General features: G+C 38.7%; 1 protein-coding gene across 2 annotated transcripts in view; it reads left to right on the top strand.

Moving 5' to 3' along the window:
* Nucleotides 1–15,208, top strand: part of TRHDE (thyrotropin releasing hormone degrading enzyme) — a 364,978-nt gene that overhangs the window by 91,004 nt on the left and 258,766 nt on the right. For both annotated transcript variants that reach the window (XM_027595212.2, XM_027595211.2), the window contains exon 3: nt 13,024–13,150. In XM_027595212.2, coding sequence (XP_027451013.1) covers nt 13,024–13,150 — 127 coding nt within the window. The remainder of the gene's footprint in view (nt 1–13,023; nt 13,151–15,208) is intronic.

Genomic DNA, 15,208 nt, shown 5'->3' with positions numbered 1-15,208 from the left:
TGGTACTTTTCTATAGGATTGGAATATTTTGCAATTTCTTTCGAGAAGGAGTTGAATTGAGAGGCTTGAGGACTGAAACAGTGATTTTCAGGGCACTGATAAGTGGCTCTTTCCTTTCCCCCAGAAATCTGTATCCACATTGCTCTCATCCTCACTTATTTTCTATTTTGACTTAAATATCACCTTCTCAGTGAGGCTTTCTCTGGCCTTTAGACATTTCCTTCCTCCCTTCTCTGATTTATTTTTGTGTTGAGCACTTACTGTTATTTAACATGCTGTATATTGTTTGTATTTATCTTAGCTCTCCATGGCAGGGATTCCTGTCTGTTTGGTTCACTTCACATTTGCGGCACCGCAAAGAGGGCCTGGCACAAAGTTAGACTCTCAATAAGTATATTTTTTAAGATTTTATTTATTTATTTGAGAGAGAGCACGAGAGAGCGAGCATGGGTGGGGTTGGGGGGAAGGAGCAGAGGGAGAGGGAGAAGCAGACTCCCCCCTGAGCAGGGAGCTTGACTTGGGGCTCCATCCCAGGACCCCGGGATCATGACCTGAGCTGAAGGCAGTCGCTTAACCAGGTGCCCTCAGTAAATATTTTTGTTAAATGAGTGAACGGACAAATGAATTCTGGGTTCTGACCCTAGATGGTAGAGAGAGCTACCCGATCGATCGTTGAAAGATACAGGAGAGCAGAAAGGGGCGGGCAGAACTGTGTTTGAAATTGATAGTTGTTTTGGAGGGGGCGGGGCATGGGTCGGCCCGGTGATGGGTATTAAGGAGGGCACGCTGTGCGTGGAGCCCTGGGTGCTATGCGCAAACAATGAATCGTGGAACACTGCATCCAAAACCAATGATGTACTGTATGGTGGTTAACATAACAATAAAAAAAAATTAAAAAAAAATAAAGAGAGATCTCAACTGTTAAAAAAAAAAGGACAGAGGGAGGGGCCAAACGAAACTGAAAGTGAATCCAACTGAGCACCGAGCTTCTGTATGTACAAATAGATGTACTTGGCTCTCCGTCTTGCTGAAGAAATTTGACCAGTCATAACATAGACAGCTGAATAAGGAAATTCTCTATATTTATTCTATGTCATTTAAAAAAAAAACAACTGCAATTCAATCAACTACAAAAGAGGTACTCTATCTCAGAGAGGGATTAAAAGCTACTGTTTTATCTATAGTCTGTGACAGTATTAAACAACATTTACTGGTTTCCAAACATGGGACTTGACTCATGTGTTGTTTATCATTTATTGTGCAGGGGAAAGAAAGATTGGTTGTTAGAGTTAAAAATAATACCAGCCATGCTGAATGTATCTTCATTGAAGATTCTGATGTTGAAAGAGATTTAAGGGATAAAGATAAATGTTTTCCAGGCGCCTGGTTGGCTTAGTTGGTTAAGCGACTGCCTTCGGCTCAGGTCATGATCCTGGAGTCCTGGGATTGAGTCCCACATCGGGGTCCCTGCTCCGCGGGGAGTCTGCTTCTCCCTCTGACCCTCTTCCCTCTCGTGCTTTCTATCTCTCATTCTCTCTCTCTGTCTCAAATAAATAAATAAATAAAATCTTTTTTTTAAAAAAAAGATATATGTTTTCCTACGTGGTAGGCTTTTGCTAAATATTTCTTTCAAGACTTGAGGTTTGTTTGCCGTGGAGCTGAATGAACAAAATGTTGTTTGGGTGACTCTAGGCCAGTAATACCTCAGTTTTAGGATACCTATGATTCCATTGGTAAGTTTATTAAAATGAAGGATTTTAGGGCCCCACCCGAGAGGTGATTCCAAAGTTCCAGAGTGTATAGGCCCAGGAATCTGAATTTTAAACAGTTACCTTCCCCAGGTGTTTCTGATGCAGAGTGGAATGCAATACTTGGAGAAAAATTGCTGTAGATGATTCTAACTTGTACTCAATCATCTCACTTTTTTGCATGCGGACTGGATATGTGCAGTAATGTATAGAGTGCGTGGTAATAATATGTGTGGGTAAAATAAGTGTGCCAACATTAGCAGTTTGAAAGCTGTAAATAATATGCTTGCAACAAAAAGAGCAGCACACGAATAAATACAAAATGTGCTCCTGCAAGAAGCTGAAAATCTAACACAAAACAGTGTATTAACTGGTGGGAAGGTAAAAAAGGTATATTCATTTCCTCTTGCTGCTATAACGAATTATCACAAATTTAGTGACTCAACACAAACTCATTTTCTTATTGTTCCGGTGGTTAGAAATTCAAAATGAGTCTTAGGGGATTAAAATCAAAATGTTAGCAGAGTTCGTTCCTCCTGGAGGCTCTAGAGGATGGTCTGGTCGTTGCCTTTCCTGCTTCTAAAACTGTATTCCTTATAGTCTCTGGTTCAGGGCATCTGTAGATTTCTCTCTGTTTTTGTCATCCTATTGCATTCTCCTTTTCTGTCCTCAAAAAATCCCTCTGCCTCCCTCTTATAAGGCCATTTGTGATTCCATTGAGGGCCCACCCAAATAATCCAGGATAGTCTCCTCATCTCAGAATTCTTTTCAAAATTCAATTTACAACCGCAAAGTCCCCTTAGGTAACGTTCACAGGTTCTAAGGGTTGGGGCATGGTGTTTTGGGGGCCCTTATTTAGCCTACCACATATATATTAGAAAAATGTGACAACAGCAGTGTGAGTATGGCAAAGCCGTGTCCTTTCCTTGAAGAATCTGTAAGTAAGTTGAACTTGTAAGCTCCATCGTGAGCTAGTAAATGCTGTGCCTAGTAAATAAATGTGAAGTGGTTTACAAGAAGAGACTACAGATTGCCACAGTGCTAATTTCCTTGCCTGAAGCAAAATGCAGTTGGAAGGTGTAATCAATCTATTATGACAGCATTTTAGTGCTGGAGTGGACAAGGACCTTCAAAGTTTATTGCCATTTTATGGGAGTCAGCCTCATGCTGTTAGTCCCCACTGGGTGAATGGTCCTGTTTAGACATAGTAAGGAGTGAAAGGGTAAATTGAAAAGATGGACACAATACTTAAAGGACTTGTCCTGTTGAGAGATGACACCTCAAATGGCCGATGAACATATAGAGTAAAGGTCACTGGGTCCAAAAGGAGCCACATATATGTAGCAAACCTGTCTCGGAATCCTTAGTAAAATGCTCTGAAGGTGGAGGGAGGAAGATATAAATAGGGACAGGCCCTCAGAGCACCTTGACCACTGACGGTATTCTGGAGTCTCGTTAGGACAACATTTGATATGAAATGGGTTTGAGTATAAGGCTGGTGTTTGGCCTCACTCATGATGTTTTAGTACTTGTTCTCAGAATATCTGTCCCGGGGATCTGTGGCATGCATTCCACGGTGAGACTCTCGGAGAGGCTCTAGTATTTGTTTCTGGGCGTGTTTTGTTAGAATGGTAGGTTTTGAAATAGTTGTGGTGTTGCTATGATCATGTGCCTCATTCCTAGTACGGTACTGGGATTTTACTACCTCTCCATCCCCAATTCTAAACTCTCCTCCTTCCCAGAATGAGTTCTTTGACTCCGGTGATGGAGGCTGCCTATTACTGGCTGTTCTTGCTATAAAAGCTACAGAACAAATTTTTCACTTGTGTGATTTTCTACTCACGAGCCTCCCTTCCTCAATACATCTTAAATTCTGTTGCCTCAATCATGTCCCTTTGTCTTTACCAGTCATGTTACTTTGCTTCAGACCCTGAAGTGGCTCCCAGTGGCTCAGAGCAGCAACCAAGACTCTTCACTTGAGATGTCCGGGCTTCCCAAGTCCCTGTCTCCTGGGCTCGCACTGCCTGCTCTAGCCAGGCCAGCTCCTTCCCCAGGCCCCTCCCCGCCTCCTCTTTATGTTTATTGGCTTGTGCATCTGAGCACTGATTCCTTGTTTCTGTCAAATTTTGTGTGTATTGATTTCCCTTTTGCTTCACAAAACAAAAAAAAAAAGAAAAGAAAAGAAGAGAAAAAGTTACCTTCTGAATTTTAAATAAGACGAATACTCTTGGGTTTTTAGTTTCTTGTTTACAAGATCTTTTCCTCTTGGTATCAATATATTTGTCTTCTACTTAGTGCCAAAAGCACCTGCTCCCTTCTCCCTGGCTTGTTCTGTTTTACTGATTTGTATGAAGAATCCCCAAATCAAATTATATTCACAGAGGCGAATTAATTCAGCTTTATTGGCTGAGAATTTACTGACAGCAACATCGTCGTTTTGCGGTTATTAAAGAAAGGGGATGAATTTTTCAGTTAGGTGGAAGGAAAAGTAAACTTATTATCGTTACTGTAGTGATATTTTAAAGTCATGAGATAATGACTTTGTCTTCCAAAGTTCCTAGTGTATTCCTTCTGTGCAAAATATTCTCAGAGGTTAACTCTGGCAAACCAGAAAGTTTGTTTATCTTAATGCACCAAATTACAAATGTCCAATCAGAGAAAGTGTTATTCAGGTCCTTATTTAGCAGGTGTACTACTGTTGTAAATGTTTTCTCTTTTCTTCTTTGCTGTATGGCGTAACTACACACTGTTTCACGTAATTATGTAGCAACTACTACAATTCACTTCTAACACAACAAATAATTAAGACAATCTAGAAGAAAGGCTTATACACAGAGAGATTTAGTTTCATTGTCCTTTAACGTGACTCTATGACTATAAAAAACCTCCTCAAATTTTTCATCTACAAAATCAGGATGTACTGCTGACTCCATGCTTATTCTACAGGTGTTTTTTAAAGATAAACGAGGGGCGCCTGGGTGGCTCAGTCATTAAGCGTCTGCCTTCGGCTCAGGTCATGATCTCGGGGTCCTGGGATCCATCCCACATTGGGCTCCCTGCTCAGTGGGAAGCCTGCTTCTCCCTCTCCCACTCCCCCTGCTTGTGTTCCCTCTCTCTCTGTGTTTCTCTCTGTCAAATAAAGAAATAAAGTCTTTAAAAAAATAAAGGTAAATGAGAAAATGTATGAATATTTAAAATTATTAGAAGAAAGTCTGAAGAATTACTTAGTATATGATCTTAAAATATTTCTGACAATTGCATCTGTTTGCTTACATTTTTTGCATTATATTAAAATTATATATGTATTTTTACCTTTCCTTTGAAATCTTTGCTACAATGAAAGATGAATGTTATATGTAAGAATTTAAACAATTGCTTGCTTTCCTGTACTTCCATGGTGCTCTGTCTCTGTTCTGCTCATCACCATCTCTGTGGGGAGGACTTCTCTGAAGAGCCACTGTAAATTAGATCCACTTTATTATTCTCAATTATAAGGCTTTGTTGCTGTATCTCCCCACTGGACTGTAAGCTTCTTGAAAAAAGGGACCATCTCTCTTTTGCTTACCTTTGGACACTCAGCTTGTGAGGGGTGGCTTGGCCATTAAGAGATGCTGATTAAATATTAACTGAATAAATAAATGTCCCATTGATGAAATCCTTAATTAGTCTTTGATGTTCTTATTATAAATTGCACAGCTCTCAGAGACAAACTCAATTTGAACTTCTCTAAAGTTCCCTTGCATTATGACTCCCTTCCAAAGGATATTCTATCTTAATAATGGCAAAAGCTGACACCAGCTTCTTCTCCTCTTCTCCTACCCTTATGAGCCCAGATCATGGCACTTTCTCCTGCCAGCTGCGGATGTGGCCTCAGGGTTCATCTCAACGTGTCCTCTAAGCAGCCCCTCTCAGTTGTCAGGATTGTTGAGACTTAATTGCCATCCCTATTTTTGTGACAAATGAATTTGAGAGAACTGTCTTTAGCGTTTTTCCCTTTCAATGATTAAAATACTTAAAATCCTATAAAAAGATGAAACAAATATACTTTAAATATAGAGAGTCCATGAAACTACTAGGTAAAGGCTCCTCGGTCCAATAGATTACCCCCATAGGAACACCTATTTAGGGCATTCAAGTGTTCTAAGAGATCAAAATTATGTAACTTCTATACCTTAGTTCATTACTATGATGTATTACTACATCGTAAGAATATTTTTCAAAAGCCAGCTTCTTCTATTCCATATTGGTTACTAAAGTTATTTCTGTCTAACCAGTACCAAGCTCATGGGCAGTTAGTGGGGAAAAAAAAGAGGTATGATCAAGAGTAAAGGGTGTTAGCTGAGCAGTTGGTATGTATGTATTTCCAGGGGAAGTGAAAAATGCAAAGGACTAAAACCCTGTGAAGATAAAGAAAACCCTTTTATTATTTTATTCTCAAAATAAGGGGAGTAGATGAGAAAAATTGAGATATACCAATCTCTCAGGCATAATATATATAGGTAATGATAAACTATTATTCCTGGAAGGAACTTTGAGCAAAGACCTGGAAAAGTTAACTGACTTTCACAAACTGACAGAAGTAGTTAGGGAGAAAGCTGAGTTTCACATACCTGCATGTTCCTAGTGTCGTGTCCTTTCCACGGGGCTAAATGGGCAGTTGGGTTTATACTGGTTGTTGGAAGAAGCTATGCAGAGGGAGAGAAAAACCCTGGTAAGTGATTTACATTTTTAAAGCTGGGCTCTTTTCATGGAATATCAGAAGATGCAAATAAGCAGGTGTAATAAAATTGTATTTCATTGCTCTTGAGTGATAGCTATATTTATGAAGACTTAGTTTCTATGTTATGATTAAGTAGAACTTTGTTCTTCTAAAGGAAGAAAACAACTGTGATTTTTTTCACATATAAAATGAATTATTGTACAGTAAACTTCTTTTTTTTTTTTTTAAAGATTTTATTTATTTATTTGACAGAGAGAGAGAGACAGTGAGCAGGAACACAAGCAGGGGGAGCGGGAGAGGGAGAAGCAGGCTTCCCGCTGAGCAGGGAGCCCGATGCGGGGCTCGATCCCAGGACCCCGGGATCATGACCTGAGTCGAAGGCAGACGCTTAACGACTGAGCCACCCAGGCGCCCCTGTACAGTAAACTTCTGACTAACCACACAAGAATTATCCAGTTGGTGACATATTTTAAACTATTCCCCTCATCCTTCAAGTAGATCTCATTTGTTCCAATAGGGCACTGGTGTGGGATGGGTATAGACAAGGTGAATGATTGCCCTTAAGTGAGAATGTGACTACAATTGACTTGACTTGGTAACTAAAGAACTTTTAGATAGAATGTCAGGACTAGTTGAATAAATCCATCCATTTTTTTCTGCATTCCTACTGCCGTCTCTCCAGTCCAAAACATAATCATCTTTTACTAGGACTTCTACAGTAGTCTAACTAATTTCCTTCTACTTTTTCCTATTCCCTTCTAACTCATCATCTACACTGCAGTGATATAATCTGTTATTTTTTCCTTTGTTTCAGTGACACTTTTCCTTGCTTTAATATTTTTTTTGCCTTTTTCTGCTTTTGAAATGAGCTCTCAATTACAAAACATCAAAGTCCACTCAAAAATGCCAGCTCTTGGCATACCATGGAGAAGCTCACAAGTAAGGACAGATCAGGGCAGCAGCGGGTGGCAAGAGGTGGGAAGTGATTAAAAGCAGTGGTTACAAATGTTCACAGGAAGCTAAAACTATCCAACAGGTTGTGCCCTAATGTTAGCACAGGTTAGGCTAGTCACCACCTTGATGTGTGGCCTCAGTGTGTTTGGGTTCAGATCTTACAAGGCAATACAGTTTCTTCTAGTTAAGAGTTCTTGGCTTGCACCAATCACAGGGTGGCCAGAGAGCACTAGTCCAGTAATCCCCATCACCTATTTAATACATGCCCCCCCACCTCCCCTCTAGTAACCATCAGTTTGTTCTCTATAATTAAGAGTCTGTTTCTTGGTTTGTGTCTCTCTCTCTCTTTTTCCCTTTGCTCATTTGTTTCTTAAATTCTACATGTGAGTGAAATCATATGGTATTTGTTTTTCTATGAGTGACTTATATCACTTAGCATAATACTATAGCTCCATCCACATCATTGCAGATGGTAAGATTTCGTTCTTTTTGATGGTTGAGTAATATTCCTTTGTGTGTGTGTGTGTGTGTGTGTGTGTGTGTGTGTGTGTGTGTGTGTGTACACATCTTCTTTATCCATTCATCAGTCAATGGACACTTGGGCTGGTTCCATAATTTGACTATTGTAGATAATGCTGCTGTAAGCATCAGGATGCTGTATCCCTTTGAATTAGCATTTTTGCATTTTTTGGGTAAATACTTATAGTGCAATTGCTGGATCATAGGGTAATTCTGTTTTTAACTTTCTGAGAAATCTCCATACTGTTTTCCAGAGTAGCCGCACCAGTTTGCATTCCCACCAAAAGTGCAAGAGGTTTCCCCTTTCTCCACATCCTTGCCAACACCTGTTGTTTCTTTTTTTTTTTTTTAAAGATTTTATTTATTTGACAGAGACAGACACAGCGAGAGAGGGAACACAAAAAGGGGGAGCAGGAGAGGAAGAAGCAGGCTTCCCGCCGAGCAGGGAGCCCGATGCGGGACTCGATCCCAGGACCCTGGGATCATGACCTGAGCCGAAGGCAGACGCTCAACGACTGAGCCACCCAGGCGCCCACACCTGTTGTTTCTTGTGTGGTTGATTTTAGCCGTTCTGACAGGTGTGAGGTGATATCTCATTGTAGTTTGATTTGTATTTCCCTGACGATGAGTGGTGTTGAACATCTTTTCATGTGTCTGTTGGCCATCTATATGTCTTCTTTGGAAAAATGTCTGTTCATGTCTTCTGCCCATTTTTATTTGGATTATTTGGTTTTTGGGTATTGAACTTTATAAATTTTTTGTATATTCTGGATACTAACCTTTTATTAGATATGTCATTTGCAAATATCTTCTCCCATTCTGTAGGTTGCCTTTTAGTTTTGTTGATTGTTTCCTTCACTGTGCAGAGCTTTTTATTTTGATGAAGTCCCAACAATTTATTTTTGCCTTTGTTTCCCTTGCTTTAGGAGACATATCTAGTAAGAAGTTGCTACTGCTAATGTCAAAGAGGTTACTGCCCATGTTCTCCTCTAGGATTTTAATGGTTTCCTGTCTCATGTTTAGGTCTTTCATCCATTTTGAATTTATATTTGTATATGGTGTAAGAAAGTGGTCCAGTTTCATTCTTTTTCATGTTGCTGTTCAGTTTTCCCCAGCACCATTTTTTGAAGAGATTTTTTTCCCATTGGTTATTCTTTCCTGCTTAGTCAAAGATTAATTGACCATATGTTGTGGGTTCAATTCTGGGTTTTCTGTTCTGTTTTATTGATCCCTGTGTCTATTTTTGTGCCAGTCCCATATCGTTTTGATCACCACAGCTTTGAAATATAACTTGAAGTCCAGAATTATGATGCTTCCCACTTTGCTTTTCTTTTTCAAAGTTGCTTTGGCTATTCAGGGTCTTTTGTGATTTCATACAAATTTTAGGATTGATTTTTTTAAAAGATTTATGTATTTATTTATTTGAGAGAGAGAGAGAGAGCATGAAATGGGGAAGGGTCAGAGGGAGAACCGGACTCCCCGCTGAGCAGGGAGCCTGATATGAGACTTGATCCTGGGACTCCAGGATCATGATCTGAGCCGAAGGCAGTCACTTAACCAACTGAGCCACCCAGGCGCCCTCAGATTGCTTGTTCAAGCTCTGTGAAAAATGCTGTTATTATTTTTATAGGGATTGCATTAAATGTGTAGATTACTTTGGGTAGTATAGACTTTTTTTTAGACTTGGAAAAGCTGAAAGTTTATTATAATAAATAATAGCTTTGGTATCTTGTGGTTATTACAAATATTAATGTTAAAAATTGTGCCTGTGACAAATGGAAAATTACGTAGCCAGGGGAACACCTGTGATGGCATTGCCTATGATGACATTGTTGGGTTAGTTCCCTTTAATAGATTAATATTTCTTAGTGTTGACTAATCATTAAAATGCTTTCACATAAATGTTCTTTTTAAAAAAATTTCCTTCTATTCTCTGGATTTAGATTCTTTTTTTAAAATTAACATATCATGTGTTATTTGTTTCAGGGTACAGGTCTGTGATTCATCAGTCTTACATAACACCCAGTGCTCATTACAACACATACCCTCCCCAGTGTCCATCACCCAGTTACCTCATCCCTCCCACCCCCCTTTCCTTCAGCAACCCTCAGTTTGTTTCCTATGATTAAGAGTCTCTTATGGGTAGTATAGACATTTTAGCAATATTTCTTCTTCCAATGCATGAGTATGGTGATGTGGGAGACAAAGGAGAGAAGTTTGGGCATGACGTTCAAAAAGGCAAGAAGAGATACAGTGTGGAGGGCTTGGCCTCATGTAGGAGCTTAGTCAGTTAATTCTTTATAATGGGGGGAAGGCAGGGAGTCTTACATTGTTACATTGTTCACATTATATTTTTGTTGTGGATTTGTTTGTTTTCCACATACTATGAACCTTTTAAGAATAGTAGGTGTAAATGTCTTGTTCATTTTGTGGTAGGAATTGTACTATTCTATTTCTATTCCTTAGTGCAATGCCTGGCACACAGGAGCCATACAATAAATGTTTGAATGGAGCAAATGCAATCACTGCTAAGCCTGTATATGTTTTATCTTCTCATTCAGATTGGATTATTTCCATCAAATGTTGACAACCAGATTGATTTAATTGTGTTGCTCTTGTCTGCGCCTACAGATAGGTTGACTGACTGTTAGAGCTGATTGACAGGAATGGCTGTGTTTCTACCAAAATCAATGATGCTTTGTAGGAATAAAATCAGTGACCTTTTGATGCATCATTTTGCAGTGGTCCTGGTTATAGTTTCAACATGAACTTACTATTTACTTTACCTTTGAGCCTCCTGAAAGCTATCCATTCTTCCTCAGAATACATTTGTTATTTTAGTTCATTAAACCATTCATATGGCATATATCATTATTTGTTATTATCTAACCTACTGAGTACATGGGAAACTCTTTGCGAATGGGGACTACACCTTCATTGTTTTTTTCCTCAAAATCCTTTGTATAGTCTCTGGTTAGAAAACATGTCTTCATCACTAAATTAAAAATCCTTCGTCCAGGACCTGGTACAAGTTAGATGCCAAATAAATATTTGTTGAATGAATGACTACATGAGTGAGTGATTATTGTCTGTGGTGTTTATTGATGATGCACAGACCAGATCTCCTTTCCTGTTTGATGTGCCTATCCCCCAGCTTTTCATTGCTTTGTTCCTAGTAGCTCACACCTAAAATCGTTTCCAAAGGACTATCTTTGGGCCACCAGAGCTGGCATCACCTAGATGCTCCAAGAACACGAAGTCCTGGTGATTTTATGCCTTCCCCTTGGTATCCAGTATCCAATGGCTGAGACGCAAGAATATGGAGGTCTAGCTGTCATGCCTCAGTGCAGTGCAAACTTGCAAGTGCAGTTTATACTCTAGAGCTCCCTGTGGGATCAGGCTAAGGCCAGGACTTTGCCTGAAATTGCATGCAAGCTTGCTTGGCTTCTGTCTTGCTTGCCTTGCTCTCTTGTAGATTTCTCCTAAGAACACTTTCTTAGTGAATCACTTGCACGCTCACCCTTTCCTTAGGGTTTGCTTCTTGGGAACTTTATTTAAGATGGTGCATGTTTATAATCAGTTAATGTCAGGGTCAGGAATCATATCCACACTCTCTCTAAGAATGTTAAGTTCTGCTGTTGCAGTTGGTAGCTCCTGATAGTTTTTGGTTTTATATTACTGCCAGGTAAAACTGTAAGTGACTGTGAACTAAATTTGATATTTGATTTGGTTGTTGGGTAAGAAGTAGCTTCACTATTTCAGTAAATAATTGTTACTGAATTTAGTAAAAAGCTATTGAATTACAGGTCTTTCTAACATCAAGTCAGAATGCATTTTTCTTAACTTTCTACTCTTTTTATTTATATACATCTCTGCTCTCTCCTTAAGCAAGGATAACAGAATTAATTGTATATTCAATTTTTATATGATTGAGTACAGCTTTCTTTTGTCTTCCTGTTGAATATAAATATCCATTTCCACATACTGAATAAACCATTTATTTTATTTGTTTAGTGCTTTGAAAAGAACACAAACTCCTTTATCTGTAAAATGGGTTTGGAAGTAATTTATTTTAGAACTAAAAAGGACTTTAGTCAACACCTTCATTTTATAAGTGAGAACATTTGAAGCCCAAAGAGGTTAAGTAATTTGTTTAATATCACCCAACTTGCTTAGTGGCAGAGCAGGACTAATGCCTAACTCCCAGGCTGCTGTGTTCTCCACTGCTCTACAGAATGCATATTTCTTATTCACAGAATTGATATGAGGATTAGGGGCCACATCTGTGAAAAATAGGTTTAGCCTTTGGAAAGAAAGATGCTGGATAGCTGTATGAAATCTTTATGAAAACTAATATCATTTTAACCTTTTCTGTACAGTTGTTAGTTTTGTTCAGTTTGTGTTATTTGCCTCAGGCTTCTTTTTGGCCAAGGACTAGATAATACACAATGCTTGACTTAAAAATCAATATTAAGTATCCAAATTGTGTTAGAAATATAAAATACTTCAGCTGGTTTTGAAGCTGGGAACAGTTGCAGACGGCCTTCCAGAGTGGCAATCACTTATGTACATGAAAAGATTGCTCTTCCTACTTTGCATATTGGGAATAAGGACAGTTGGTTCCAAAGAAAAGAAGGAAGCATAAATTATATTTTGTTCAGCCTGGTAATACTTTCAAAGCTTGATGCAATGTATCTTTAACAAACCATGAATTTTCTCTCCTGTGGAGCCACCATATCCTGCCTACTTACAGCATAGTCAGGGAACCATTATACTAATCCACCGTACCTTCATATCTCTAGCAAGCACATGTAAGTGATAACTTGAATATTTATTTTGATGCAAGGTGTATAAATCTTCTCTATGGCATCTTGTAAAGCGAGGAAATTGTGACTTGCTCAACTTGGTTACTTTAATTGTTCAGGTTTGGTTCTTTCAGCCACAGCGTGCTTTGATATGTGACTAAGAATACTGTTCAATTTTTGTAGTATTCACAGTGATTTGTGTAGATTCATATAGGCAGGGAAGATAAAATTTGAATACTAAAAGGCTAAAGTAACTTTTATATATATTTTTAATTAGGTACGATTATATGCAAGACCCGATGCTATCAGAAGAGGATCTGGGGACTATGCTCTCCATATAACAAAGAGATTAATAGAATTTTATGAAGACTACTTTAAAGTGCCCTATTCCTTGCCAAAACTAGGTAAGTATTTTCTTGGTTATTTTAATGGAAGGGATACTTGAAGGTAGAAATTTGACTTCATGCATTTATTTGAGACATGAAAATTCCAAGAATTATATTTTTAGAGAAGATGAGCATGAAAAATAATTTCTTCTGAAGAGGTAAAATAAAACTTAATGTTTCTTAAGTCTTGCCAAGAATTCCTCGTAGGAATTAAGAAACGCATTATGTAAGTTTAGGTTTCCAAAAGATAACTCAAGTAGCTATAATCATTGAATATGTGCTGTGGAGGGGTGCTTGCCAACATCTCATTTAATCCTCGGAAGTACTAGCTGGGTAGGTACTGTTAGAACATTTTCCACTCAAGGGACTTGACCTCCAGGGAATCTGTCCTTCATTCAGACAGCTAGTAAGTGGTGGAGCTGGGATTTCAAACTAAGTCTTTTTTTTTTTTTTTTAAGATTTTATTTATTTATTTGTCAGAGAGAGAAAGAGCACAAGCAGGGAGAGCAGCAGGCAGAGGGAGAAGCAGGCTCCCTGCTTAGCAGGGAGCCTGATGTGGGACTTGATCCCAGGACCCTGGGATCATGACCTGAGCCGAAGGCAACCGCTTAACGACTGAGCCACCCAGGCGTCCCTCAAGCTAAGTCTTGATGACTTCCAGAACTCTTCCATGTTTTACACTGAGAAGACGCTCATTGATTATTTTCTCTGTCCTAATTCTCAGATCTTGGACCACAGTGTGTTAGTTATCCCTCACATTATTTTTGTCTGGTCATATTTCAGTACCGTTGTAGCAAGTAGAATAAAAACAAAGGAGAAGGGAAATTGTATAAGGGAGATTACGTTCACCGTGAATACTCTGATGTTTCTTCCTTTTACAAAGACAATATGTTCAATAGTTGCTTGTTAAATGAATAAATGAATTTTATGATCCTAATTTGAGTGAAGCTCCCGCTTTTGCAGGGGAGTGCACTACGACTTTCCAGGAAGTTAGAGAGGGTACATGTACCCATTAGAAATGCTGAAGTTATTTTTCCTTCTCGGAAAACCTGTTTTGAAATATTACATCACAGCAATCTTTTGTTCCTCACCCACCATCTTTTTTCCTTCCCAAGAACATTTTTGATCAGCATCCACATAAAAGTGATTGTTCATTGGCAAGAATAAAGTGCTTACCTGATCAAAAGTGTTGGTATTTGAACCACAGGTTCCTCTCTCTGGAGAACTGGGCCTATTTTATTAAAGTAACCTGCTGTGTAGCTTTATTGGTCTTACAACGAGTAGTTTAGAAAGTAGGTAGAATAGTTGATGTTGTTACCAAAATAGGTGTGGCATACAATTTTAAGGAATGATATTACAAAATTCTGAGGTCTTCTTGAAATATGTGTTCTTAGAATCCATATGATTTGATTTCAAATTTCTAAACAAAATTTTATTTCAGATAGGATCTCTATTTAGTTTAGTTTTGTTCTGGCTTCTTTCCCTCTTTCTCTTTTTCCCCTCTGTATCAACTTCCGTATTACACTGAAATCTCCCTGGTAGGCACCCAAGGCAGGAAGGACTGTCTGACCTCATTTGCATGGGAGGTGACAATGTTCTCTACTCCAGGTAAAATCAGCTGGGAACTTCCCAGCTTGACCCTAATGTAAAATTCACAAGTGCTTATGTTGCAAGTTCAGCAAGAGAAATAAAATGTGAATCTTTGTCCCCTTCAGACCAGTAATTAGTAGAGGAACTCAATTTATAACTTCAGGGGGTTCCATGTAACTGTCAACTTGCAGCAGGAAGCATTTCTGTTCCTCTCTTTCACTCACAATTGAACCATGCAGGCTTTCATCTGGTAGAAAAGAGCTCTGTTCACTGTTACTATGTTAAATTGTTAAGCTCCTTATGGTGTATATAATTGAATGATTTGACTAACCCCAGCACACTCCTTTGTATGTATCTAGGGGAGTTACCACAGCCCATGGCACTTTATAAAATTTCTTTTAAAGTTCTACTTATTTTATATATCTATAGGTATTTAGATCTATATATTAATGGATTTATGAGTATGTTTTCTAAATACTCCTTACA

Source organism: Zalophus californianus, chromosome 9 (assembly GCF_009762305.2).
Source record: "Zalophus californianus isolate mZalCal1 chromosome 9, mZalCal1.pri.v2, whole genome shotgun sequence".
Classification (NCBI taxonomy): Eukaryota; Metazoa; Chordata; class Mammalia; order Carnivora; family Otariidae; genus Zalophus; species Zalophus californianus.
This window is presented reverse-complemented; position numbering and strand designations above follow the sequence as displayed.